The sequence below is a fragment of the Sapajus apella genome, unplaced genomic scaffold, assembly GCF_009761245.1.
Source record: "Sapajus apella isolate SASKATOON/1434 unplaced genomic scaffold, GSC_monkey_1.0 scaffold10, whole genome shotgun sequence".
Taxonomy (NCBI): Eukaryota; Metazoa; Chordata; class Mammalia; order Primates; family Cebidae; genus Sapajus; species Sapajus apella.
Genome location: NW_022436950.1, coordinates 30,813,932 through 30,840,723, shown reverse-complemented (window position 1 = coordinate 30,840,723; position 26,792 = coordinate 30,813,932). Strand labels below are relative to the sequence as shown.

Sequence of the window (26,792 nt, the reverse complement as noted above, 5' to 3'; positions counted from 1 at the left end):
CTTTCATTTAAAAGTGCACAGGCACCTTCTACTTCAGCTGTAAGGACATTTAAGTCCCGTCTATTCTGTGCTGCTATTGAGGCTAAAGAGTCTATAGATTGCTCTTGTGCCTCTGTGGCCCCTATAGTTGCCTTTCATCTTCGTTGCATCATAAGAGAGATATTAAGTATTGATTTTTTAAAGAGAGGGATGCCCATAAATCAGAATATCCCTCTGACTCTAGAATTTCCCATCCATGGTTTCCTTTAAGATGGGGTTGTTATGTGGATGCCCTTTGCAGTCTTCCCTTTCAGTTAAATCTCCATATGAGGGCACAGAAATGATAGGTCACTTTGTCCAGCACATGTGTGATAGTACAGTTTTTAGAAAAGAGCCTAAGTTAGGGATGTTCCCCGATGATGCTGCCATCTCAGTAGGATTTAAAAATAGTAAGTCAGAAAAACTACTGCGATGATAGTACAAGTTCCCTTCTAATGCTTTGTGAGGATTAAGTGTATCCAAGAGCCGTCCTGTTCCTTGAAGGGTCGGTTCTAAGTTGCGGCTTGTGAGAGACACCAGCAGATTTTTCTGATATCTTAGAAGTTTCCTTTCTTTACATATAATAGGGGCATCCTTGGGATAGGAATAACCATATTTAGGATAGTCATTTATGATGCCATTTGGAATTTGACATGCCAAGTGAGAAGAATCCACCTGACAAATGGAGTTTTGAAAAATTAGAGACAGAATATGCCCTGGCCAATATCTCAAATGATCCTTGTGGCAAGGGCTGCCATTCCAGAAGTCTCCCTTTCACCCGTAGATCTGTAAGCTGCTACTATTAGCAAATGTTATACAAGGGTCTCAAGTTCCATGAGGGGCATGTTTGGAAAGGCCCATGTGCTATTTTTTACATTATGGTCAAGATGGTTATTTACAGCATGCTACTCCCATTGGGAGGGGGGGCTGGATCCTGAAAGCCCCCCACTAGAGCTTCTGATCCTTTTAGATCACCCCTGTTGCACTCTCCTCCCCAAATTTTTGAACTGTCAGCAATGACAAGTGTGATGTTACCATATCTGAGGTCACTAAGTGTGGTCCTTTCCCGCTACTTTTAAAGCAGAGGGAGACATTTGCTATTACTTGGTCAACTTTTCCCAGCCTGAGAATGAAGCTTATCTTTGGGGAGAGTGTTCTTTGTTACTGGGGGTGGAGTGTTCTCCTGAGAGGAGTTAGTCACCCAGCTGAAAGTGCTCCCATATCATGTCCCATTTATGCCTTATACGTCTTTAAGGTTTAAACGTAAAGCCAACAAATGGAACCCTGGGACAATGAGTTCCGGGTCACTGTAAGGTTCCTCAGTGTCGTTGAACTGAGTGAACCACTTAGGACAGATCCAACAATTAGTCTTGTACAAATGGGTCATGGCAGATATTGTAGGAGCTAAAGGGTGTGCTGTATGATAAAAGTCTGATAAAAAGTCCTAATAGACTTAGTGATAGCAAAACACACATGTTTATTCTCTGTTAGTAACCATTATTCCTGCTATGAGGATAAGCAAAATGCTACAGTAATTGAGATTCTCTCTCTGACATTCCACTGTGAGGGTGCTACTTTGTATATTCCTACTGCAAATAGTAGAGTATAACAGTTCCCGCCAGGGTGGCGTAGTAAATAATTTCCATGAAAAAGAAGTTTTAATATTTGGCTCAAGAGGAGAGGTAGAAATGGCAAAAAGTATTTGGTGAGGTAGGGATGAGACTAGGATGAGTAGTTCTCACTTAGTTAGTTACTTTTGTGATTTTCAGCTTAGGATCTCCTATTTCTTCACATTAGTATCCGGGTCGTTCTTTTGGACTGTCAGGGGTTGCTCCCTTAGCTCTCCAGGCTTTGACTCAAGTGTGATGCATCCAGGAGTCGATTCTTGTAACTTATTGCTGAAGGAGTTGAAAAAAGAACAGTGTAAGGCCCTTCCCAGCTTGGGCTTAGGGAGGGAGAGAAGGAAGGGAGAGCCTTCACCAGTACCAAATCTCCTGGCTTAAATAGAGGTGGTCCAATTTCCTGGGGCTGGGCTTTCACTGTGCTAATTCCTGATGGAAGTGAGCCAGGGAGATTGGTCCTTGGGCCTGTGTTAAAACTTCCAGGGCCATCCCCTTCCTTTTTGATACATACTGATTGAAGGCCTTCCCTACAGGAAAGCTGAGAGCTGGTGCCTTGAGCAAGGCTTGAAGGACTTTTGAGCTTCAGGTTTCAAGGTTAAAAGATGAGTCTTAGTTCCCTGAGTTTTTTTTTTTTTTTTTAATGAGGTTATATAATGAATGGGCTATTTCACCATACACAGGTATCCACAGTTTACAAAATCCTGTAATGTCCCCAAATTCTCTTAGTTGCCTGAGGGTTTTGGGGAGGGAGAAGGAGGAGCTAGGCTTAATTTTCTCTTTCCCGAATGCTCTGGGCCTCTCAGGCAGCACTAAGTCTAGGTACTTCACTGAGGTTTTGCAGAGCTGGGCCTTGGGTTTTGAAACCCTATATCCTCTGTTAGCTAAGAAGTTGAGGAGAGCTTCAGTGTCTTCCTGAGAAGCTTCTTCAGTTGGGGCACAGAGAACTGTATCATCCACATACTGCAAGACCCTAACTTGAGAATAAGTGAACTCAGAGATGCCTTGTGACAATGCCTGTCCAAACAGATGAGAACTATCTCAAAATCCCTGAGGCAACATCATCCTTGTTAACTGGGTGGCCTGACCGGAGGGATCTTCAAAGGCAAACAGGTATTGGGAGTCAGGATGTTACAGTATGCAGGAAAAGGCATCTTTTAAAGCTCGGACTGTAAATCATTTAGTTCTTTCAGGTATTTGAGTTAACAGGGTATAGGGATTAGGTACCACTGGATGGATTGGAACTACAGCTTTATTTATGAGGGGAAGGTCCTGAACGAGTCTCCATTTCCCACTGGGTTTCTGCACTCCTAATACTGGGGTGTTGCAGGGGCTATTACAGGGTTTGAGGAGGCCCTGCATCTTTAGGTTATTAATAATGGCTTCGCTGGGTGCGGTGGCTCAAGCTTGTAATCCCAGCACTTTGGGAAGCCGAGGCAGGTGGATCATGAGATCAGGAGTTCGAGACCAGCCTGACCAACATGGTGAAACCCCGTTTCTAATACAAAAAATTAGCTGGGCACGGTGGCAGGTGCCAGTTACTTGGGAGACTGAGGCAGGAGAATCACTAGAATCTGAGAGGCCAAGGTTGCAATAATTCCAGATCACGTCAATGCACTCCAGCATGGGTGACAGAGTGAGACTCTGTATCAAAAATAAATAAATAAATAAATGAAATAAAATAATGGCTTCTAGCCCTTTCCTAGCCTCTGCCTTAAGGGATACTGTCTCTGGTTAGGAAAAGAAGTGGGATCTTTAAGTTAGATTTTGACTGGCCTAGTGGTTATAGCTCGACCTGTTCTTTCTCAAGTTGCTCACATTTCTGGATTAATGTTAGCTTCCATCAGAGGGTGACAAAGAGTTTGTCCTGGGGCTATAAGGACGCTGGCCACCATGAAAGCTAGAATATCTCTACCTAACAGAGGAGTGGGACTTTTAGGCATGATTAGAAAGCCATGTGTAAACTGTAAGCCCCCACCTGCAGCTAAGGATTAAAAGTAAATATCGAGTTAGAGTTTTTCTTGAGATGCCCCTTACAGTCATGCTATAGTGTGATGTTGATCACGTCCTGTCAGGGTAGTCTCTAGCTGCTTGATGGATAAATAAATGGACTCACACGCAGAATACAGTGAACAGTAGGCTGAGGGGTTGTGAGCCTCTCTATTCTCAGGAGATTTTCTAGGGTGCTATCTGGTCCTATAGCTTGCTTCTGTAGAGCTTCCTTCTAATGTTTGGAGATCTGTGTAATAGACTTGCCCTTCAGAATGAACTATCCCTTGACTGAATCAGAAGATAAAGAAGTATGTTTTATTAGTGCCTCTCAGCCTTTTCATAAAGGCTGTGGGATTCTTGTCTGGTCTTTGGTCTATCACGGACATTTTAGAGTAATTGAGAGGTTTGGCCCTGGTCTTCCATAGGCCTTCTTATAAAAAGTGCTTCTTTTCACATTCATCTCCTGAGTTATTGGGATTCCTATCAGGGTTGTCTGCTGGAACTGCTTCCCTTCTTAGTGGGAATGGAGTTTCCACTTCTTCCTCACCTTCTCTCTCCTCTTTTTCTCCTGGATCTGTTATAGGAGGCATGTTGCTCATCTCCGTATTTTTCTGCTGCCTGCAGAACTGCCTGCTTTTCATGAAAGCTGTAATGAGGGTCTGACTTAGTAGCAACATAACATTCCTCCATGTGAGATCAAACACCTGAGTTAAATTTTGGAAAATTTTTATATACCTGTTGGGGTCATCAGAAAATTGGCCTAAGTCTCCTTTTATTTGCTTAAGGTCCTATAATGAGAAAAGAATGTGAACCTTCATGGCACCACTTCCATCAGGCGTTTCCTGCAGAGGTAAGAGTGAAATGGGGAGAGTAGGATATACTGGAGCTGGTGGAGCTTATGGTATGATTGCAAGGGGACTGGAAGGTTTGGGACATTCAATAGCTTTTTTTGGACTGCTCCTCTGGAACCTGCTTTAGCTTTGGGGAACTATTTCCTGTGGGTTTGTCTGACGTGGCTGCTAAAAAACTGGGTCAATTATACAGAACTTGTAAAGTTCTGGGTTGTTTGCAGAGCAAAGAAAACGTGTACATAGGCAGCCTCAGTCCATTCACCCTTCTGTTTGCAGAAAAGTTTTAATTGCTGGATAATATTAAAATCAAGCCTCCCCCCAGCAGGCCAGATTTGCCTGTCCCCAAGAGAGTAAGAAGGCCATACCCTTGTGCAATAGAATATAAGGTGATTTTTCTTCAAAGTCTCAGGGTTGAAGGAGTCCCAGTGTTTTTAAAACATACCCTAGGGGAGTGCATGTTGAAGATGATCTGTAACCCATCTAGAAAGAGAAGTGAGAATAAGTGTTCTTTAGTCTCCTTTCTTTTGATATGCTATCCAGGATGGAGAAGAAAACAGTAGGGGGTGTCCCCCCAGTTAATCTCTCCCTGGTTCCTGGCACCCATTTAAATATGCTGCCCATGACTGCAGGCATGACCCTCCAAGCTATGGCACCAGAGAAACTGGACTTTTGGGCCTAGTCACGCTTCCCCAAGCAGCTTTAGTCCTCTGCCTTTTATTTCCATTTGACCTCCTAGACTTGTGTGACCTGTGTGCCTCCTAAAAAAAATGGATCTCAAGAAAAACTACACAATTGAGCAAGGCTCCTTCAAGGGACGCGGCATGCTAGATTGAACTCTATATCCTGCTATTATGGCCTGTGCTAAAGCATTTACCCTTAGGTAAATGGTTCCAGTTAACTTCTGGATTTAAAACCCCTTATTAATTAAGTACTGTCTTAATAAGAGAATAAGTGCCTTAAAGGAACTGAATGGCCATTTTCCTGCTGATGGGACAATATTGAGACTAAAATTTGGCTATGGGAGACATCTTACTCCTAACTGCTAAAGGCAAAACTTTCCTGTTCCCAGAAGAGGTCTAGAGTCTGATTTCTGACGGTGCAAAAGGAAGCTGCGGTATTACTGGGAAAAAAAGGAAAAAGTCCCTCATGTAGAAGATTTCTATTTCCACTAGGTGGTGCTGTTGGCTTAGAAATACTACGAGCTCGCCTGCGACGTGGTAGCAAGAAACCTCAATACAGGGGAAAGGAACTCTGTTCCTTGAAGATTGCAATGGCATTTTCCTGATCTTGCCTAAAAGGATAACTTTCCTAGGCTCTAAAAATCTCTGCACATTTCACACAGAGAAAGAGTATGAGACCGTGGATAGAGAAGGAAGGAGAGTTTTGCCACAGGGTAGCTGAGAATTCTCTGCCAACACCTGGAATGGGCTGTGGGAGGCTGGGTTCAGTCCAAAGGCCTTTGATTCACACCAGGGTGTACCCTAGCCAGAAATTCTCAGTTACCTCAGGACTTTCCCAGCCTCGCCTGACGGCAAGATCTCTCTGTGGAAAGAAGCTGGTTCAAAACATGGCCTACATTCCCAATGATCCTGGGGTATTGGGAGGTTCTCCATGTTTCCACCAGCAAGTCTCACATCCAAGTCTTTAGCACAGCAGCCAATGCTAAGCGATTGTACTCGTCCGATGGATGCCCATTGATTTATTTGATTTTATTTTAAAATAGAGGCCAAGAGCGCCTTGGAATGTTAGAACAGATTTTAAGCTCGCTCCCATACTTACCACTCTGACAAATGCTGTGCCTTGGATTCCTGGCCAGTGCACCAAAATGATGTGGCTCCAATGAGTGAAGGAACACCAGGGTCCTTGGTCTCGTGCCAGTTCGAATAAAGCAACACGGACACATGTGGAGTGGTTTTAGGGAGCAGATAATTTGATAGACAAGAAAGAAGGAAGAGGCTCCCCCTGTACAGAGATAGAGGAGGTTTGTGGTACTATCTATTGCTTTTTATACAGATGCCATTAATTAATTAAATTAGATTAAATTAAATTTTTTAATTTTAGTAGAGACAGAGTTTCACCATGTTGGCCAGGCTGGTCTCAAACTCTGACCTCATGATCTGCCTGCCTCAGCCTCCCAAAGTCCTGGGATTACAGGTGTGAGCCAGTATGCCTGGCCAGTTTTAATGTAGGGAAAGTCATTTTAGACATGGATGAATGAGTTAATAACTTAATTTTATCTAAGTGTTTTGCAAATTAGGTCAGCAAAAGTTCACTATATAATTGCTAAAATAGTCTCTTTAATTTCTAAAGCATATTTATATTTTATTGGAAATATGATTTATATGTATTATATTTAACTAATAAACATTATATTTAATGTCTCAGTAAGTATTTAACCCAATGTATATGTCTCTCTTGAACTTTTATTGCACAAACATAAAAGCTTTGTTTGTGGAGAGTAAAAGCAAATTTCATAATAAACCTCAATATGTATTTGACAAGTGTTGACCTCATAGTTCTAGAGTAGAAACCAACTGGGTTTGATGCATGAGAGTCAGTAGACCTAACTTATGATCATTATGCTAATTCATTAGTTGTATATTCCAAATATCAGAAGGAGGTATACAATAGGATTATGCTATGCTAGAAATATTGGATGAATGTGTATGAATCCTATGAAGAAATCATTGATATTCTCATACACATGAAGTTTCTTCGCAGTCTCACTTTCCAGCTGTATGGGAAAGATTCCCAAATCTGTTTTCAGCACTGACCTGAGCCCCAATCTCCAATTTTACATTCTTTTCAAAAGCCTCCAAATTCTCTCCTACCTGCCACCTGTATGTTCCAATGTTACCTGAAATGGAACATGAGGAGAGTGAAGGTTCACATCTGTCCCCTGTAATAACAGCACCCCTTCCTGCCTTCCCACTGCTATCAATACTAGTCTTGTTCTTGGCCTTCGAGACTTGCAAAAAGGTCGTTTGTTTTTTTTTTAGCCCTGTCATTCCTTTTGCCTTCCAAACCGCTCAGTGACCAGGTCCTGTTAATATTTTCTTCATGGTGTCTCTCCTTCCTGTTCCTTCCTGTGTATTTTTTAAACTATATCCTTTTCCTCCCCAGGGTTTGCAGCCACCCTTCTTCCTCTGTGGCACATCCGCTGTTTCAGAATCCCTCCTGTTTTGCACGTCTTCTGCTTCGCACATGTTCTTCTCTGCTTTGAACGCCCTCTTCAGCATCCTCCATTGGGTCACATGCAGCCGTTCTTCACACTCAGTTGGGAGGACTCCTCTGGAAATCCTCTCTCTCCACACAGGGCTTAGAGGACTTCTGTTGTCTTCAAGGCTCTGGGAGTGCACTGGGAACAGCACAGGATCGTTCTCCTTGAAACTCTTGTGCCTACGAGACGCTAGTTACAGTGTGTTGTTATTACAGGTTGTCCCCTTACACAGCTCCCTGGTTCCTCTGCACTGCACGTGTTCTACAAGAACAAACAGAACACTTTTTCCTACAAAAACATTTTTGTATCTCAACCATTTGGTGGCACATGACAGGCTACCATACCATTGCAAAAGCCATGTCTTAGCCAGGCTTTGAGGGACTCCCAGTTTCTGCTCCTCCTCCTCACATTCCCATTGTTACCAACAAGGCAGTTTTCTTCCTGTTTTTGCACATTATATAGCACACCCAGCTTCTTGGTGTGCTTTTGCCATTCAGAACACTTAAAATGCCCTTTCCCTTTGTCATAGCATGTGAGAAGCTTTGCAGATTTTCTCACTATGCTGGAAGACTTCTTTAAGTAACCTTAGCCCCAAACTAATCAGCCCCTCCCTCTGTAGCCTGTAGCTATGTTTATATTACATTATTCTGTCCGTGTTGATATTTTGCTTTGTCATATAAATTTTTTTTTTTTTTTTTTTTTTTTTTTTTTTGTTGGACTGAGTCTTGCTCTGTCATCCAGGCTGGAGTGCAGTGGTGCAATCTCAGCTCACTTCAACCCCACCTCTGGGGTTCAAGCAATTCTCCTGCCTCAGCCTCCTGAGTAGCTGGGACTACAGGCATGCACCACCACACCTGGCTAATTTTTGTATTTTTAGTAGAGATGATATTTCACCATGTTAGCCAGGATGGTCTCGATTTCCTGATATCGTGATCCACCTGCCTCGGCCTCCCAAAGTGCTGAGATTACAGGCATGAGCCACTGGGCCAGCCCTATGATAGAAATTCTTTAGGGCAAAACCAGTATGTTCCTGCTTTTTCTTTTCTCTTTTTGCTTTTATGAATATTTACTTCTTACAGTGATCTTTCTTGTCTAGAAAGTACCTAGTATAAATTGCTAACAAAATGTCATAGCTCCCTACATCTTAAAAAATCCTTAATCAAATTTCCTTTTTCAAGGCTTCTTGTACTTAAGTGATAAAGAAACAACTAGATTGAAGTTTTCAGTGTTCTTTCCTAATTCATCTTCAAGTTAAATGGTTGTTACTCTTTTTATCTAGGTGAAATTTCTCTTTCTGTGTTATTTGGTACATTCTTGGGAGCTTATGCCTTTGTGTGCTAAAGACTCAACATGACTTGCTCATGGATATGTCATACTGCCTGCAATGTTGACTGATCCTTTGGTTTAACAAGGATTAAAAAGGTAATTTTATTGGGGAGTTATCTCTGTGGGGGAAATGAGAAAATGAATGAGAAGATGCTTAGTACATCTGTGAAGTTCTATGGAAATGCTAAAACACATTCTATAGGGGCACCGTAGAACAATAGAAAAAATGATAAATGTGGAAACAGAAGACCTAAGCTGAAGTCTTCACTGGCTGCCATGTGTCCTTCTGCAAGTCATTTAGCTTCTTTCTGAGTTGTGCTTTCTTCATCTAAATGGATACTACCACTAAAATAGGTATTTTAGTTTATGTATGTCAAAGGCTTGTTTGGGGCATAGGGATATTTTTGCTGGATGCAAATATTTTGAAGAATGCAGATTTATGAAAGAAAATTGGTAATAAGTTAAAAATATGAGGTATTGTTATAGCCAGCAAATTATGGTCACTTAATCCGTGATATTGGCTAGTTAAGTCAGATGTTTTCCATGGAGGGAGTAAGATTTTCATCATTAGAATTGTTTGATTGAGGAAATATGTGATACATATGTAGGAATGATTTCAGTATTGGGAAGAAGTTAAGAGATTTTTCACATACTAAAATCCTATGGCATTTCTAGAAAAGACTTACAGCTGTCCTAAATTCTTGACAGAAGAATGTGTTAACTCTGAGAAAGTCATTTAATTTTAGAAAGACAAAATGGAGGTACAAAGAGCAGAAGGGGCTACTTGTCCAGTTAGCATTTGGACAGGATTAAATCCTGGTGCTAAGTGATCTAACAATCAATGAAACCAAATTGTGCTCACATCAGATGCTAGGAGCTAGATGAGATCTTCACACTGCAAGCACAGGAGTTTGATGACAGGATGGTGTTCAGTTATTATTGCTGTGTAGCAAGCTACCCCCAAACTTAATGGCTTAAAGTAAGTACAACCATTTACACAGCTCAGAACTCCGGAATTTGGGCAGGGCTCTTCTCCACTTAAGTTGGTGTCAACTGAGGCAGCTCAGCTTGGGTTAGCCAACGTGGCTCATTCATAGGGCTGAGGAGTTGCCACTGGTTGTTGCCCGGAACAGCAGTTAGGATTGAGACCTGACATCTTCAGTTTCCTGCACTGGGCTTCTCTGTGGGTGCCTTAGATTTCCTCACAGCATGGTGGCTGAATTCCAAGACTGAAAGGAAGTCCTAGAGCCTAGAACTAGAAGCTGTCAGTTTCTTAAGCACAGGGCTGATTTCCACTATATTCTGTAGGTCAAGCAGTCATAGAGCCCATAATCATGGGAAGGAGATATAGACTCTCACCTTTCAATGAAAAGTGTGAGTCCAAGAGTTCTGGGAACATATTAAAAAACCTCTACAGTCAGAGAGTGTAAAGTAAGAACAGAGAGAAGAACATCAAATCTCAGGAGGGTAAGCTTGAGTTGGGGCTGTTAGCTACTGAGAAGAAAGTTCTCATCTAATTATTTGAGAAACAAAGACAGAACACTGGTTATTTGACTAGTAGCGCAGTGTAGATTTGAGAGAGAGGAAATGGGATGGTGCCAAGCACATAATTGTCCAACTTCTTAATTTTCTTCAGGCTTTATCTTGACTGAGGTGGGCCTTGAATTTGTTAATAATTTTCTTTAATCCTCAGTAGGGAAACTTTAAGATTGGCTCTTGCTTCCTTTCCATTATCTTCCTTAAGCCACAAATTAATTACTGAGTATTTTCATAATATGCTTTGCATATTAATAATTATAAATTGAATGCAATAGTGTATATGAAAGTATTCTGCAAATATCTAGCTTATTGTCATTTGTATAACTCTGTACAGCTGATAAGCGTTTCTTTGACATTGTCATTATCTCATTTAATTGTGACTTGGCCTAACGAAGTAAGTTGTTATTAGTAATAGCAATCTTTCCTAATTAAACAGAGAGAAAGACACCTGCACACAAGCCACTGCACATCAGTTTTGAGTCAAGACAGAAACCCTCACCTTGGGGAGTACCTTTTCTCTCCAGATGTGCCCCGAGAGGGACCCGTGTTTGAATGGCCACACTTCTCTGTTGTTATCTGCCTACTTCCTGAGTTCCAGTGAGAAAGTCCTCAGGACTCAGCTTTAGAGGCCTAAGTTCTTCAGCTTTCCAAATCTAACAGTCAGGCACTCAGAGGAAAGATTGCCAACCATCTGATGGAGGTGTTTCACATGTGAGTTTGATGAATGGTATTCTACCCTGGATAAACTGGAGAGATGCTCTATTCAATCATTTGCAAACCCTGCTTTTATTTCTAAGCCTCTTCTATCAGAGCGGCCTTATATGGAGCATAAGTTGTGATTTCAGAGGCATTAGCAAACTTTCATCCTCCGCCTATCTTCAAAATATCTTTCCCATTAAAAAGATGGATTCTTCTTCTTCTTCTTCTTCTTCTTTTTTTTTTTTTTTGAGATGGAGTCTTCTCTGTCACCCAAGCTGGAGTGCAGTGTCATGATCTTGCCTCACTGCAACCTGTCTTCCTGGTTCAAGCAATTCTCCTGACTCAGCCTCCTGGGTAGCTGAGATTACAGGCGCCCACCACCCCGCCTGGCTAATTTTTGTATTTTTAGTAGAGACGGGGTTTCACCGTGTTGGCCAGGCTGATCTCAAACTCCTGATCTTGTGATCTGCCCACCTCGGGCTCCCAAAGTGCTGGGATTACAGGTGTCAGCCACAGCGCCCAGCCTAAAAAGATTGATTTTTTAATAAATAGTGTTGCATTAACTGGTTAGGTACTTGAAGAAATTGTTATATTACCTAAACAATTGATACTTTAAAACATTAAATGTAAAAATATGAAATGGTAGAAAAGAACTAGAAAAAAGATCTGATAAAAAGATTTTCTAATTTTTAGTATGCAATTTCTTTTCTGCATAAAAGCTAAGGAAGAAATTATGAAAGAAAAGATCGACAGATTTAGATACATAAATTAAAAGAAAGAAAACCTCTGCACTGATCAAGATATTACAAATTAGGCCAAAAACAAAGTTGAAAAATATTTTGGTATTTATGTTGGAAAAATATTGTATATTGTAAATATAGATAGTGCTTTTCTACATAAATAGGGAATATTCAAACTTGCCACAGTAATTTGCCCATTCACAGACTATGTTCATAGGACTAAAAATAATAATAGTAATATTCATCATCATCAAACAGCACTAATCATACTAGCTAATAATTATTGAGGATTTCCCTGGACTTTGTGTTTGTTTACTCACTTAACTTTTCCAACAAAATTTTGAGGGATTGCAAAGGGGTAAATGTTTATATTCCCCCCAAAATAAATATGTTGAAGTTCTAGTCCTTAAAGTGATGGTATTACGAGCTAGGGCCTTTGAGAGGTGATTTGGTCACAAAAGGCTCTGAGATTAGTGCCCTTATAAAAGAGACCTCAGAAAAATCCTTCATTCCTTCTGCCATGTAAGGCTGTAATGAAAAGACAGCAGTGGTCAATGAGGAAGCCGGCTTTTATCAGACACTGAATCTACCAGCACCTTGGACTTCACAGCCTCCAGTTCTGTGAGAAATACATTTCTGTTGTTTATAAGCCACCCAGTTTATGGTATTTTGTTTTAGCATCCGGAGCTGATTAAAGGAGGTTCTCTCATTTCTCCCATCTTACGATTGAGAAGATTAAGAAAAGGAAAAGCCAGTGTGTAATTTGCTCAGGGTTACGCAGCTAGCACGTGGCAGTGCCAGAATTCAAAGCCTTTCTTCCCTCAAGAGGCAAGAACAAGAGATTTTAAAAGGATGTAATACAATTGACCAACGAATGTCTAAAATAGTCAAACTTATGAATAAACTAAAAATTAAAACAGTAATATATGTCCATTTTTGCTAGACTGTCGACTCTGAAAAATAATACCAACCAAGACAAGAGAGTAGGGAAACACTTCACCAAGACCGTGTGTTCAATTTATAAATATTAACAATTAACTTAAATTTGAGCATTTATTTTTAACAAACATTTCATTAAAAATTTATTTTGAGACAATATTCAATTATTTACATAAAATACATGTTCAAGGATAATCATTAGAGATTCAGTAATGATCTGCGTCTAGGAATATGCATTTTAACAAGCACAGTTGATTCTGATACCTTGATCATCATGTGACATGGTGGTCCTGCAAAAGATAAAAACAAACAGACAAATAAATAAACACCATCAAAAAACCAAAGCCAAACATTGCCAGAAATAACCAGAAAATGTCATTGGGACTGTGATTGGCTCAGGATTGAGTCTCTTTATCATCAAAATTCCATTTTTCATTTGTAATTGGAGATGGTAAGACCTGTCACCTGCCTTTCATTGATTTAAGGATTGACCAGGTGTCATTTGCAGCAATTTGGCAGGTAAGTCATTTCATTGACTTTGCATAAAGGTTTGTTTTAAAGTTATTAGCTTGTAAAAATAATGTTAATTAATTATTCCTAATTTACTCATGATATAAGCAATTATATATTTTATGGCCAGAGACACAAATATCTTGATATCACAGCAATTTCTGTATTTTTTCACTTTTCCTAACATTTTTCATTTATTACAGTCTAATATTCTCAAGGTTTTCAATTCTTTCAGCCTGCAGCCTGTGGATTTGTACCTGTTTGTATGAATGAACCACTTGAATAGCATATGTTTAATAAAAGTTGGTTTTATCTTATTTGATTGAATGTATATCCGTAGTCTTAAATAGCAGTAGTCTTGGGTACCCTTTTTGCTGTAGTGCAGGGTTTCTCAACGGTGGTACTACTGACATTTTGGGCCAGATATTTCTCTGATTTAGGGGCTGTCCTATGAATTGTGGGATGTTTAGCAGCATCCATAGCCCATTCCCACCACATGCCAGTAGCATGTGTGACATATCAAAACTGTGACACAACCAAAAATGTTCTCAGACATTGCCAGACTTCTAAAGTGGAGCATGAAATTTTTCTTGGCCCAGAACCCATGCTGTTATGCACAGTGAATTATTCTCAATTTTTGGGAGATAGAACAATGAAATGAAAAAAAAAAAAAAAAAAAAAAAAAAAAAGACTGCGTAGAAAAGTGTTCCTGGTTTTGAGTCCTAAGGAACTGATAAAAATTTGTAGTAATATTATTGCATAAATAGAATAGATGACTAGCAGTGCCATAGTGATGGAATATCTGGACCTTGGACAAATACGGAGTGTCTATTTCCTTATCTATTAATATGGATAACAATAATATTTATCTCACAGAGTTAAAGATTAGTTAATTTCATGGAAAATACTTAGAATAGTAACTGAATGTAGTAGCACTTAAAAATGTTATATAGCAGTATTATTACCATTACCATTATTTTCTTGCTTGAACAGAGTAATGTAACGTGTACTGATTCTTAAGTAATCAAATTGAAGATTTTAGATAATAGTGACTATAGAGGGTTCTATTTTGAAAAAGAGTTTCAACCCTCCCTCCCAAAAAGAACAGAGAAAAACAGACTCAAAACAAAAACTGTAAACTTTGTCAAAAAAGCATGAGAGTATTTATAATACATATACACAATATAAATAACACTTAAAATAGAGATAGGAGTGAACATTTTCAGACATGTAGAAATAAAAATGTCACTCCTTTAAATGTTTTAGAGCTGACTGGCAATCAGTAATCTATATGTTTTATAAGCAAACCCAGTTTTCATTTTGGCAGCAAATGAAGCCAATCTGTGAGGAATCTCAGATCATTGTGAATTATTGTGCTTCATCTATGGAAATCGCCTCTTCCCAACAGTATCAGATCCTGGGAGACTCAATGTATAAAGCAGTCCCAGGTATCTTGATAATTATGCTTTTAAGGAAAATATAGGAACAGGCTTTGTCCCAAATGAAGGTGTTTACACACCTACACACGCAGTGTTAAAGAATATTAGGCAGGGCATGGTGGCTCATGCCTATAATCCCAACACTTTGGGAGGCTGAGGTGGGCAGATCGCCTTAGGTCAAGAGTTCGAGATCAGACTGGCCAACATGGTGAATGGTGAAACCTAGTCTCTACTAAAAATACAAAAAATAAAATAAAATACAGGTATTGATTGACTTACGACCTATGCAACTTACGACCATTCGACTTTACGACCACAATCGCTAGCCACGACTGCTCTGGTGTAGATTTTTGGAAACGCTACAACATTTTGATGTGTATCAAGAATATCGCTACCGCCTGGGAGGCTGTGACGACAGGGTGCATGAATGGCATCTGGAAAAATTGTGTTAAGCGCTATGTTAATGATTTTGATGGATTTGACAGTGAACATGAACTTGAAACGATTCAGGGAAAAAACAGTAAAACTTGCTAAAGACCTTTCTTTGGAGTGTGAAATGGAAGATGTCGAAAAGTTGCTAGACAAAGAATCTGGAGAACTTACAAATGAAGAGCTAATCGAACTGGAAGAAGAAAGAGTGGCGGAAGAAGAAAAGAGAAGCAGAGAAAGAAGAGGAGGAGCCAGAAGGACAGTTCACCACTAAGGGATTATCAGACGGTTTATCTTTACTGAATAAACTTCTTATACATTTTGAAGCAATGGACCCAAACATTGAACGATTTGCAAGGAATGAACAGATGGCGCACGATGTGTTTCGTCCATATCGTGAAATTTATGAAGAAAAAAAGAAACATACAATTCAGACAAAGCTCACCATATTTATGAAAAAACCAACTCCGGTAACCCCAACTGCTGCCTCAAATGACAACATCAACGATCCGCAGCCAAGCACCAGCGGCCAATAAAATGTTTCGTACATGTTTATATATTTTGATATGTTTTGCAATTGGGAAAATGTTTCCTATGGTATTTTTTACACCTATATTTTGTATTTTTTGTATGCACCTGTATTTTGTAATTTTGTATGTTTTGCAAATATTAAACCAGTTGTAATGCAGTGTTTTACTTAAACCTGACGAATGTAAAAATAGGAAACAAAATGCTGTAGAGATGATACAAATGGCATAAAATGAACAAAGAAAATTATGATATATAACAATAATGAAAGAAAATTATGATAAAATATGACTTAAAGATTTTTATAACATCATTTCACAGTACTGTACATATAGCCTACTCAACTTACGACCAAATAGTGTTACGACCGGTCTGTCGGAACCAATTGTGGTCCTAAGTCGAGCACTAGCTGTAAAATAAAATTAGCTGGAGGTAGTGGCGCTGTGCCTGTAGTCTCAGCTACATGGGGAGGCTGAGGTAAGAGAATTGCTTGAACCCATGAGGTGGAGGCTGCAGTGAGCGAAGATCGTGCCACTGCACTCCAGCCTGGGTGAGAGACAGGTTCCATCTCAAAAAAAAAAAAAAAAAAAAATAAATATATATATAAAATATACATATAATATATATAAAATATACATATAATATATATAAGTATTATTATAATGATTAGGAGAAAATGAATCAGCATTTAGAGGGCTTTACGACTGTCCAGCAAACAGCCCAGACGCACGGCCCGCCTGGCCTTGGGAGCCTTTAGCCACACTGTCGCTCTCCCCGGGGCCGACGGTCAGCGCACGCAGGACAGGAGGGAACTTCTGGACCATTCCGCGAAGACCCAGGGCGTCCCTAGAGAGAGGGCCCTGGAACCGGGGACGGAGTGGAGGGAAGCGGAAGCAATGCGAGTTGGGGGTGGCGGCAGCAGCGCAGGGGGATCCTTGGCCCCCCTCCCCTTGGGCTGCGGGACTCAGCGACTCCGAGAAGGAACGCGAGCACAGCCGCGCAGGGCGCACCCGGATCCGCCTGGCGCGGGAGCCGCCCCCTTCCAGCCGCAGGCTGCGCGCGGCTGCGAGTCAAGTCCGGGACTCGGGCCAGTCTCCCCGGAAGACAGGACCAACCTCGAGCCGCGGCGCAGCAGGACCCGGGCGCTCCGGCGACAAGACCCCAAGCACGCCCGGCCGGTGGCCCGGGCCCGACCACCCCAGCTGCGCGTCGTTCCTGGCCACAAGTTTGCCCCGCGCCAGCCAAGTTGGCGACTTGGAAGCTTCTCCCGGGCTCTGGAGGAGGGTCCCTGCTTCTCGCTACAGCAGTTCCGGGCATGGCCGGGCTGGGGGCGTCGCTCCATGTCTGCGGTTGGCTGATGCTCAGCAGCTGCCTCCTGACCAGAGCCCAGGTAAGAGCCAGTGCCCCGCGACATCTGCTTGCGGATCCTCGGGCGGAGTCGGCTTTAGCGAGCGGTGGCCAGGTGCGCGCCAGAGCTCGTTCATGTTCACTCGTCCACACACGCCCGGCACGCAGCTAGGCGCACCTGGCAGGTGCTGGCAGGCATTTAGCGGAGCTTCAAAGGTCTGCTGTGGTGGAGTGATGCCCTGGGCCGGCACTGTTCGGACCAGCATCCTGGCATCCGCAAAGTAAGGGGATATTTCCGAAGAGCGGAGCCGAGGATCAGGAGTGTGAGTGAGGCTGGGAAGGTGAAGGAACTTTTCTTACTCTTAAACTCCGTGGTCTCCATCTAATTAATTGAAATGACTTTTGCCTGTTGGTAATTTACTATCACTTTTGAGACTTTAAACTTCTAGGGTCGATTGTGATCACTGTCTGAAAGAATAATTGGCTGTCTGTGATACAGAATCACATACCATTCAAGTTAGGAGACAGAATAAAAATATCAACATACAGCTCATTTGTTAATGTTAAGAAGCGGTGGCTGTCGCTTTTGTACTGCTAGTATCATTTAGAGATTTTCTGGGCGATCTTTCACAATGTAGCCTCTTTAATGTGCAAGGCACCATTCATACGCACATTTTTTTTTTTTTTTTTGAGTCAAACCAAATACACGGTTTACAGTCAGCTTTTCAGATTAGCTAGAGAGATGCGTGAAGTGCTGGATGTTATGCAGTTCAAGAGCCTTGTGAATTTAAGGAGAATCAAGATTTTTCTCTCTGGTTCGGTAGGGGGTGCACCTAGACTGTCAAATGAAGACTCAAAAAAATTCTTTCACAGTGAGAATTTAAAGCAATGATTTACGTATTGCTACTATCTGAACTTAATACTATGTTCTCCGCTTTCAGATGACTATTTTAAATTTCAATTATTCTGTAAGGGCTGTTTTGAAAACCTATCTGTCATAGTCATAACCAGAGACATTCAAACTTAAAGGGGATTTCTAGGGTAGGTGCTATGCTAACAGAGGGCTTTCCTTAACAGGACCAAGATGCTTCATGTAGATTTATTTTGTTAATAAATAAAGTTTGTTAATAAACTAAACAATTTGTGTGTCATACATTGACTAATAAAATTAGCAATGGGTACCTGAAAGTAGGGTACACTTAAACCTGAAAAAATTCGTCAAGCTACTAGAGGAATATGAATGCATGGAAAAAATTTGGTGATAAATTTCCGTGACCGTTATAGAACTCTGGTAATCTCTGCTGTACTTCCTGCATTTCTATCTTGTAAGATATTTGGATAATATGCTTAAAAATGGCATCTTCTTGTGTATAAGAGGCAACTGAACTCTAACCATTTATTTTATTTAGTGTTCTAGATTACTCTTTATAAGAAAATGGGGAGATATTATTTAGTACAATAAGAAAAAAAAATGGCTTGGTGTGGTGGCTAATGCCTATAATCTCAGACCTTTGGGAGGGGGGAGGATCTCTTGAGCCCAGGAATTTGAGGCTGCTCTGAGCTATGATCATGCCACTGCACTTCAGCCTGGCAACAAAGTGAGACCCTGTCTCTAAAGAAAGAGAGAGAGAGACAGAGAGACAGACAGAGAGAGAGAGAGAGAGAGAGAGAGAGAGACAGAGAGAGAGACAGAGAGAGAGAGAGAGAATGAGAGAGAGAAGAAAAGAAAGAAATCACCATGGGATTGTGGGCAGAGTATTTTCTTTTGCTTTCAACAAAACAATCAGGACACTGAATACTTTTATTATAACTTTAAACCAGGGTTTCCCCACCTTGGCATGATTGACATTTTGGGCCATATATAATAACTCTTTGTTTTGGTGGAGGTCGGGTGTTGTCTTGTATACCTCAGGGTATTTAATGCCATCCCTGTCTCTTCTATCTACTAGATGCCAGTAGCACCCCTCCCCCGAGACCACGAAAAATATCTCTGGATTTTGCTATATGTACTTTGGAAGGCAAAACCACTCCTGGTTGAGAATCATTGCTTTACACAGATTTCCATTTGTATCTATAGATTTTGAATTGCATAAAATGACAGTTTGTGGTATATTACATTTGCCAAATTTTTGACATTTTAAACAAAATCTGGAGGTTACATTCAAGTGATTTACATTGATAAATTGACACATTTTCTGACCTTCAGTTTCTTCACCTTCAAAAGAGTCATATTGATCTAAGATTCTTTTAATTCTATAATTCTTGGCTTATTACTTCAGGTTACAGTCATTCTCTACTCTGAAATTTCATTAGTTAACCTGGAGTATCATAGAGACTATATACATCCTGGGTATTAATTACTTCAAATATCAGTTGCTGATATTATTAGCTTAAGTATGAGAGACAAAGTATTTGTGAAGAATGAGCCTGGCTTTATTAAGTTTTTTAGTGTACCTAGTTAATGATGAATATATTCCTAGTTAACATAGATATTTGAAAAAATTATTCTATATTGATAGAGAACCAAAGGGAACTCATCCAAGCAGAATAAACTTGTGTAGAGTAAATGTGTATTATTCAATAAACATTGGATCACACCACAAAATAGATGATATAGACTAGTGCTTATCAATTGTTTTAAGGATCTCTGTGGTTTTTGATTGGTAAAGATATACTTTTGTCTCAATGCACAGTTCAAAACCCATGCATTCATACATCATTACGAAGCCCAGCAATACATTTTCTATAGTCAAATTATCACATGGTAATGAGGACCTCTATATAAACATGTTCAGTGTTTTCTTTACTGTGTTAGGAGTCCTCCTGGTAACAGACTTTGAGAGGGAATTGGGGTGCAAGAGGTTTATTAGGGGAGGAGGTAATGCTTGTCAAAGATGAAAGGGAGAGGGAGAAGAATTGGACAGGGAAAACAGACCAGCAAGCAAATCTGACAAAGTTTTATCCAACACAATGGAGAACACTGGGAGAAAGTTGCCCATCAGAGGAGTCCCATGCTGTGAAAAAATGGCCAGGTCTTAGAACTCCTACTATTGACCTTCCAGTATGAAGATTCAGTGTCTACTAGAAAATCAGAAATCTCTTTCCAGGTGGTGAAAAATGGTAATCAGTGATGCTATTTATTTACTTGCCAAGTACCAAATACTGTGCTAAGTTATTCTGTCATTTAATTCTCATAGTAACTTTATGAGATGGGCACTGTAATTGTTCACACTTTTATAAATGAGAAAATGGGACTACGAGATGTTAGATAATATATTCAACTCACACAAGCAGCCATGGTTTATACTCTGGCTTTTACCTCTGGGGCCCTCCCCTCCTATTGGTACCCTCATTGTGGAGATCAGCTGGGCACTGCTTAGCAACATTATGTATACACATGTCCTCACTGTCAAAGCTATTACTGGTGGAGTTAAGAATGACGACAGCTGGGCATGGTGGCTCATGCCTTAATCCCAGCACTTTGGGAGGCTGAGGTGGGGAGATCACTTGAGGTCAGGAGTTCAAGACCAGTCTGGTCAACATGGTATAACACCATCTCTACTAAAAATACAAAAATTAGCTGGACATGGTGACACATGCCTGTAGTCCCAGCTACTTGGGAGGCTGAGGAGGGAGGATCACTTGAACCTGAGAGTCAGAGGTTTCAGTGAGCTGAGATTGCTCCAAGTCCTAAGAATATAGGCAGCATCTCCAGAGTGGGAACTAGGAACTGTCTTTGGCAAAATCAAATGGAAACTGGACTGTTGATTATCTCTATACTGTGTTTACTGCCACAAACACTATTTTAGTTAAAGATGAGAGAATTGGTTTGTTCTCATTCTTTTCTGTTGACAATGAGGACTGGTTCCATTTGTCTTCTAGTTTTAAGGAAGCCTTGAATCCCTGAGGGATGGGTTTCTCGGTGGCTGCATTGATTGTGAGTGGTCTCCTCAGCCGTGGTAGACCAGAAGCAGTGAGATGGAAGGGTCCCAGGTGCGGCTTTTTCTTGCCATTGCACAGAGGGTATATTTCATTTTCCTAGGACTTCCTCAATTCTTTGTGACAAAAGAAAATATTTTCAACCAGCATTCATGCATCTCATTTATTTTCCTGTCTTGAACTTCAATTGGCTTTGTCATCTGCTAGAGCCCATCTTGTCCTTTCTTTCCCCTCTGTTTTGTTTTTGTCTTTTCTTTGGGTTATTCATAAAACATTTAAACAGCTATGTGACTTTAGGCAGTTAATTTCACTTCTTGGAGTCTCCATTGGCTCCCCTATAAAATAGGACCTACTCCTAGAATAAGCATTATAGTAACATCTACTCATAAAATGTGAGTCTTGAATTTAAAAATATACAAACAAAAAACTTTAAGGTGCCTGGTAACAAAAGATGTCAGCTCTTTCCTCTTATATTAGCAGACAGGTCAAATTATTTTTAATGGAATGATTATTAGATTATTTCTAAGCGTTAGGGGGAACTCCTGAAGGCTTTAAAATGGGGGTGTGTATATGTGTGAGAACTTTGTGAGGCTGATTTATCTTCCTTTTTATTTCTTACTGCTTCTCCTTCAGGACTCACCGTTTTTTCTGATAGCAATTGGACATCTTCATAACACCGATAACTGTTATTATATTTATTAGTATAAGTACTTGATTAATATCTATCTTTCTCCTTACTTTTGCTTAAAATTTGTTTCCTTCTTGCTGATGGATATGACCACTTTACTTTTCCCAGTTGTTACAGTCTCCCAGGATCACGCAGCTGTACTGCATGACAGATGTGTTGCCTAGAGAGGGAGTGACACTAGTTAGAAATGAATAGAACATTGGCCACTGTTGCTATTATGTGTAGATCCAGAATTTGGCCTCCAGCCTGATTTTCTGTAACCTCAGATTCTCATTGCCAATTGCTGGCAGGAAATGATCTTCTTGATGATTTGTCATGCTCAAAACAGGTCAACACTGTTTCTAAAGTGATAATCATTGGTTGATTTCATTTCCGCATGAAATGAACTCCATCGCTGAGTAGAGCTGCCATAGAATAGCCTTGAAAGGAGAGGTCATGCTGTGTGAGGACACTGTACTGGGAGATAGGACACCTGGCTTGTAGTTCATGTTTTACTATAAATTAGCTGGTGGCCACAGATAAGTGGCTAAATTCTGGGTGTCATTTTATCATTTTATTATATGTCAAGAATATAGGATTCTGAGTTCCAGCATATCACAGATTCAGGTTTTTTCAGGCTATCAACAGTGATAGCTTTAAAAAGAACATTTTTACTATATACACATAACAGGGATCAAGTGATCAAAAGTAAAAATTACCCAAATTTCCATTTAGTCTTTGTCTATATGCCTATTCAATTAATACATACTTTCAATTATGTCATAGATGAAATTTTATATATAGACTAATATATATTAATAATATATGCAATAAATTATTATATTAATAATATATATATATATTCACTTGACATTATACAATCCACTTTTTTCTATTTTCCTATGACTATTTTCCTGTCTTATGAACTCATTCTCTTTCTTTCTCACTACTGTCCCATCTCCTCTCAATCCCACTCAGATAATACTGTGTGTCCTTCTACCTCTTTCTCCATAATTCATTTGATCATATAAAATATAAACAGAGATGTAGTTATTTCATCCTTGTTTGTTTAAAAAGCGACCACCACAAACACACACACACACACACACACACACACACACACACACACACACACACACACACACAGAGAGAGAGAGAGAGAGAGAGAGAGAGAGAGAGAGAGAGAGAGAAAATGTTTATAAACAATGTAGAAGACTGGCAATTTGAACTCATTAAATTATATTACAAATAACAGAGAGCTACCACTTGACTCTTGAGAGAGTGGTCCTCTGTTCATCTTAGAGTGTTGTTATCATAGTACATTCTCCCCATATGATGCTGGTCTAGCAATTTCAGACACAGCTACAGAGAAGTCATGATTACAGAAACTCCAAGAGCCAACCTAACCAAGAGATAACATTTGACACTATCAAGTGTCACTGATGTACAGAAAGAAAAATTAGGCATTAAGGAATGAGAGTGTAAAAAGATTCAGTGCTCAGGAATTATAAAGTGAGTTATTTCAAAATGGAATTTGAGCTCTGTTATGATTTTAATAGTGTAAGAACTATACTTAATTATTTCTACATTGACCATTATTTTTATATTTTTGAACATTTTTAACATATGGAATGTAAAATATTGACTAAATGGAACATGTATTATTTTTACATTCCCGAAGCTGTCTATGTGTTGCCGAAAACTGTTATTTATCTGTATCACCTATTATTCAAGCCGCCTTGAATAATGTCACAACTAAAAACTGTAAGGGTTAAAGAAGGAAGAAAGAAACACAAAAAGTGGCTCAACGGTCAAAGACAGGTTTATTTTGGAGAATGAAACTGAGAGGGGCTTCTGGCCAATTTCTGTCAGGAACACTCTCTCTTACAGACTAAGAGTATTTAAGGGTTCAGGGCAGGAAAGCTTATCACAGGCTTGAAATGTTTTTGTGTCTCTTTGTCTTGCTTATCTGGGAGGGAGAGTTTTTGTGTCTGTTCTCATACATCTTCCTACGCTGCAGGCATATCCCCGAGTCTGCTTTTAGCTTCCTTATCTTAGTGCACCTAATGGGAAAGAAATATGCTTATTAGGGCCCACTGTTTTACTGGGGCCCATTGTATGAGTGTGAAGTTTGGCAGTTACCCAAGAGACTTTCCCCCTCCTTCTGTGCCTGAGTGGTCTCTTGTGTGTTTTACCATCTGCTCTGTCTGGTCGCTTGTTGTAAAAAGAGAAGTGATTTCTTTGAAATGCATGAGGTTAGAAAGGGAGCTGGAACTTAAAATGGTGGTGTTTGTCCAAGATGACAGTGTTCCTGCTCTGTCAAAAGCAACTAAAAGTGGATGTAATATTCACTCCATAACATTCACTCCAAGCTCCATATTATCTCAATTGGTGACAATAGTAGTTACTGATATTTTTGTAGTCAGTCTTGTTTATGTATAGATGTATCCTACACAGTTATATTCCTTGTAGTTATTTCCCCAAGTTCACTAAAAGCAATAACCATTGTATTATTTTTTTTCTGATTATCTTTTGGATCTTTTGTCAGCTAATGAGGATAGTGAATTTTTTTCAGTTTTTTCTTTATATCTATTAGAATAGGTAATTTTGAGTTGATATATCCTCAGTTCTCTAACTTTATTCTTATCCACTAGAAAAAAATGGGCAAACTGTGGTCCTTTATCCAAATTCATTCTATCATGTTTTGTATGCCTCATAAGAATGAGTTTCACATTTTTAAGTCATTGAATAAAAATCAAAAGAAGGGCTGAGGTTAACATTAAGAGTGAAGTTGGCCATGTGTGGTAGCTCACACCTGTAATCCTAGCACTTTGGGAGGCTGAGGCAGGCGGATCATAAGGTCAAGAGTTTGAGACCAGCCTGGCCAACATGGTGAAACCCTGTCACTACTAAAAAAATATAAAAAATTAGCTGGGCATGGTGGCAGGCGTCTGTAATCCCAGCTAATTGGGAGGCTGAGCAGGAGAATCGCTTGAATCCGGAGGCGGAAGTTGCAGTGAGCTGAGATCATGCCATTGCACTCCAGCCTGGGCAACAGAGCAAGACTCTGTCTTGAAAAAAAAAAAAAGAGTGAAGACATGTTGGTAGTATGCACTCTTGATATGTTATATGAGTAGTGCTTTACTTCTGTGCTTTTCCTTTTCAAAACATATTGGCCTAGTTCAATAATGAGAAAACCATAAAAAAAAAAACCACAACAACCCAATTGTGGGACATTATACAAAATATCTGACTAGTGTTTCTCAAAACTGTTAAGATAATTAAAAATGAGAAAAGCCTGAGAAACTATCATAGCCAAAAGAGCCTAAGGAGACATGACAACTAAACGTGATGTGGTATCTTGGTGAGACCCTGGAACAGACAAAGGGCATTAGATAAAAACTAACAAAATCTGAATAAAGTGTCAACTTTAGTGAATAACAATATATCAGTATTGATTCATTAATTATAACAAATATACCTACTAATATAAGATTTTAATAAGGGGGAAACAGTGTTTGTAGGAGCGCTATACTATCTCATATAATTAAAATTTTTTCTGTAAATCTAAAATGATTCTAAGATTTAAAACATTTTAAAAAGGGATTTTATTGTATTTTAAAAGGATAATATTTTGTAGATGTGAAGATTAAAAAATTAAAATTTCAGTGTTCGTAAGAATTTTATTTGAATATAGTCACATTCATTCACTTATTTTGTCTATGACTGCTTTTATGCTACGTTGCAGAGTTGAGCAGTTTTGACAGAACACTGCTTCACATGGCTGTTTGGTGCATTCTGAATCGCAGTGACTCAGTCATAACTTGACATATTTCAAGTGCTACATATATTGCTCTACATTTTCACTTTGCTTTTTTCACTATCAAGGTGAACCCATCATGTCAAAATAAGACGAGAAAAATGGACTAAGTATTCTGCTTCTAAAGGCACAGTGTATGTGGATATTTTGCTATTATATAAAATGGAAAAACATTGTGTTTGTTATTCAGTGACACCACAGCGGTGCTAATAGAATACAGTATATGTTGACATTCCCAGACTAAGCAATCATTACAGTATTTCCAGCTGATAGCACAGCAGTCAGTCAGAAAACATCAGAAAATTTAGAATATCTCATCACATAATTTCTTTTGTAAAATCAAAGGCTGCCAGAAAAGTAAAGTGCAAAGTAAGGTTCTCGTTTGTTAGCTAAGCAAGGAAAGCCATTTATCAATGGTAAACTAATAAATTGGTTAAATCAGGTTTGATTGTAGCAGGCATGAAATATGTCTAGAGAAAAAACTAGTTTAAAATTACTTACCTTTTGAAAAGAATAGTTAATTAAGGGTTGAAGATGTTGTAGCAACATCAATAGTCAATTAAAAAATAAAGTAAATGATTTTAAGGGGTTTTCTTTGGCTCTTAATGAGTTAACAAATGTTACAGATATTAATCAGTTGTTTATTTGAGGAGTCAGTGCTGAGTTTGGTTTATTGAAGTGTTTGCCTTTAAAAATAGCCTGCGTGGGAGAACATTTTCATTGAATTTGAGAAAACCACTAATTTAGTACAACCTGAAAGGGAATGTGCTAAGACGTGTTGAAAATGATGGTGTTAAACCTTTGTGTGAAAGACCTATCCAAAGATCATGAGAATATAAAGCATTTAAAATCAATAGTTATTCATTGTATTATTTATCTGCAAGCACTTTGTGGGAAATATTTGAATCTATCATGTGTTATTGAGCCAATAATGTCAATGGCCAACTTTATTCAGTCTTATGAACTTTATTATCATCAGTTCTTTAAATTTTTGTCAGAAATAGCAGCTGCAATCTTTGACTTGCACTACTATGGCTTAGTGATGATAAAGCTTACTATGATTTTTCTGAGCTCAGGGTGAAAATATTGAAATTAGGGAAATTACTTTTTCAAGGTATCTGCCATTCTGTATGTGATGCTTAATACTGAGTGTCAACTTGATTAGATCGA

General features: G+C 39.5%; 1 protein-coding gene and 1 long non-coding RNA gene across 2 annotated transcripts in view; one reads left to right on the top strand and one right to left on the bottom strand.

Moving 5' to 3' along the window:
- Positions 1-6,375: 6,375 nt before the first annotated feature.
- LOC116551859 lies at positions 6,376-18,854 on the bottom strand. The gene is made up of 3 exons (XR_004269090.1): positions 18,839-18,854; positions 7,208-7,214; positions 6,376-6,442 (listed from the first exon to the last, which is right to left on the bottom strand). It is a non-coding gene; the product is annotated as an uncharacterized LOC116551859 (long non-coding RNA).
- Positions 16,883-26,792, top strand: part of PTH2R (parathyroid hormone 2 receptor) — a 102,138-nt gene continuing 92,228 nt past the window's right edge. The window contains exon 1 of the mRNA XM_032278415.1: positions 16,883-17,239. Coding sequence (XP_032134306.1) covers positions 17,165-17,239 — 75 coding nt within the window. The 5' untranslated portion in view covers positions 16,883-17,164. The remainder of the gene's footprint in view (positions 17,240-26,792) is intronic.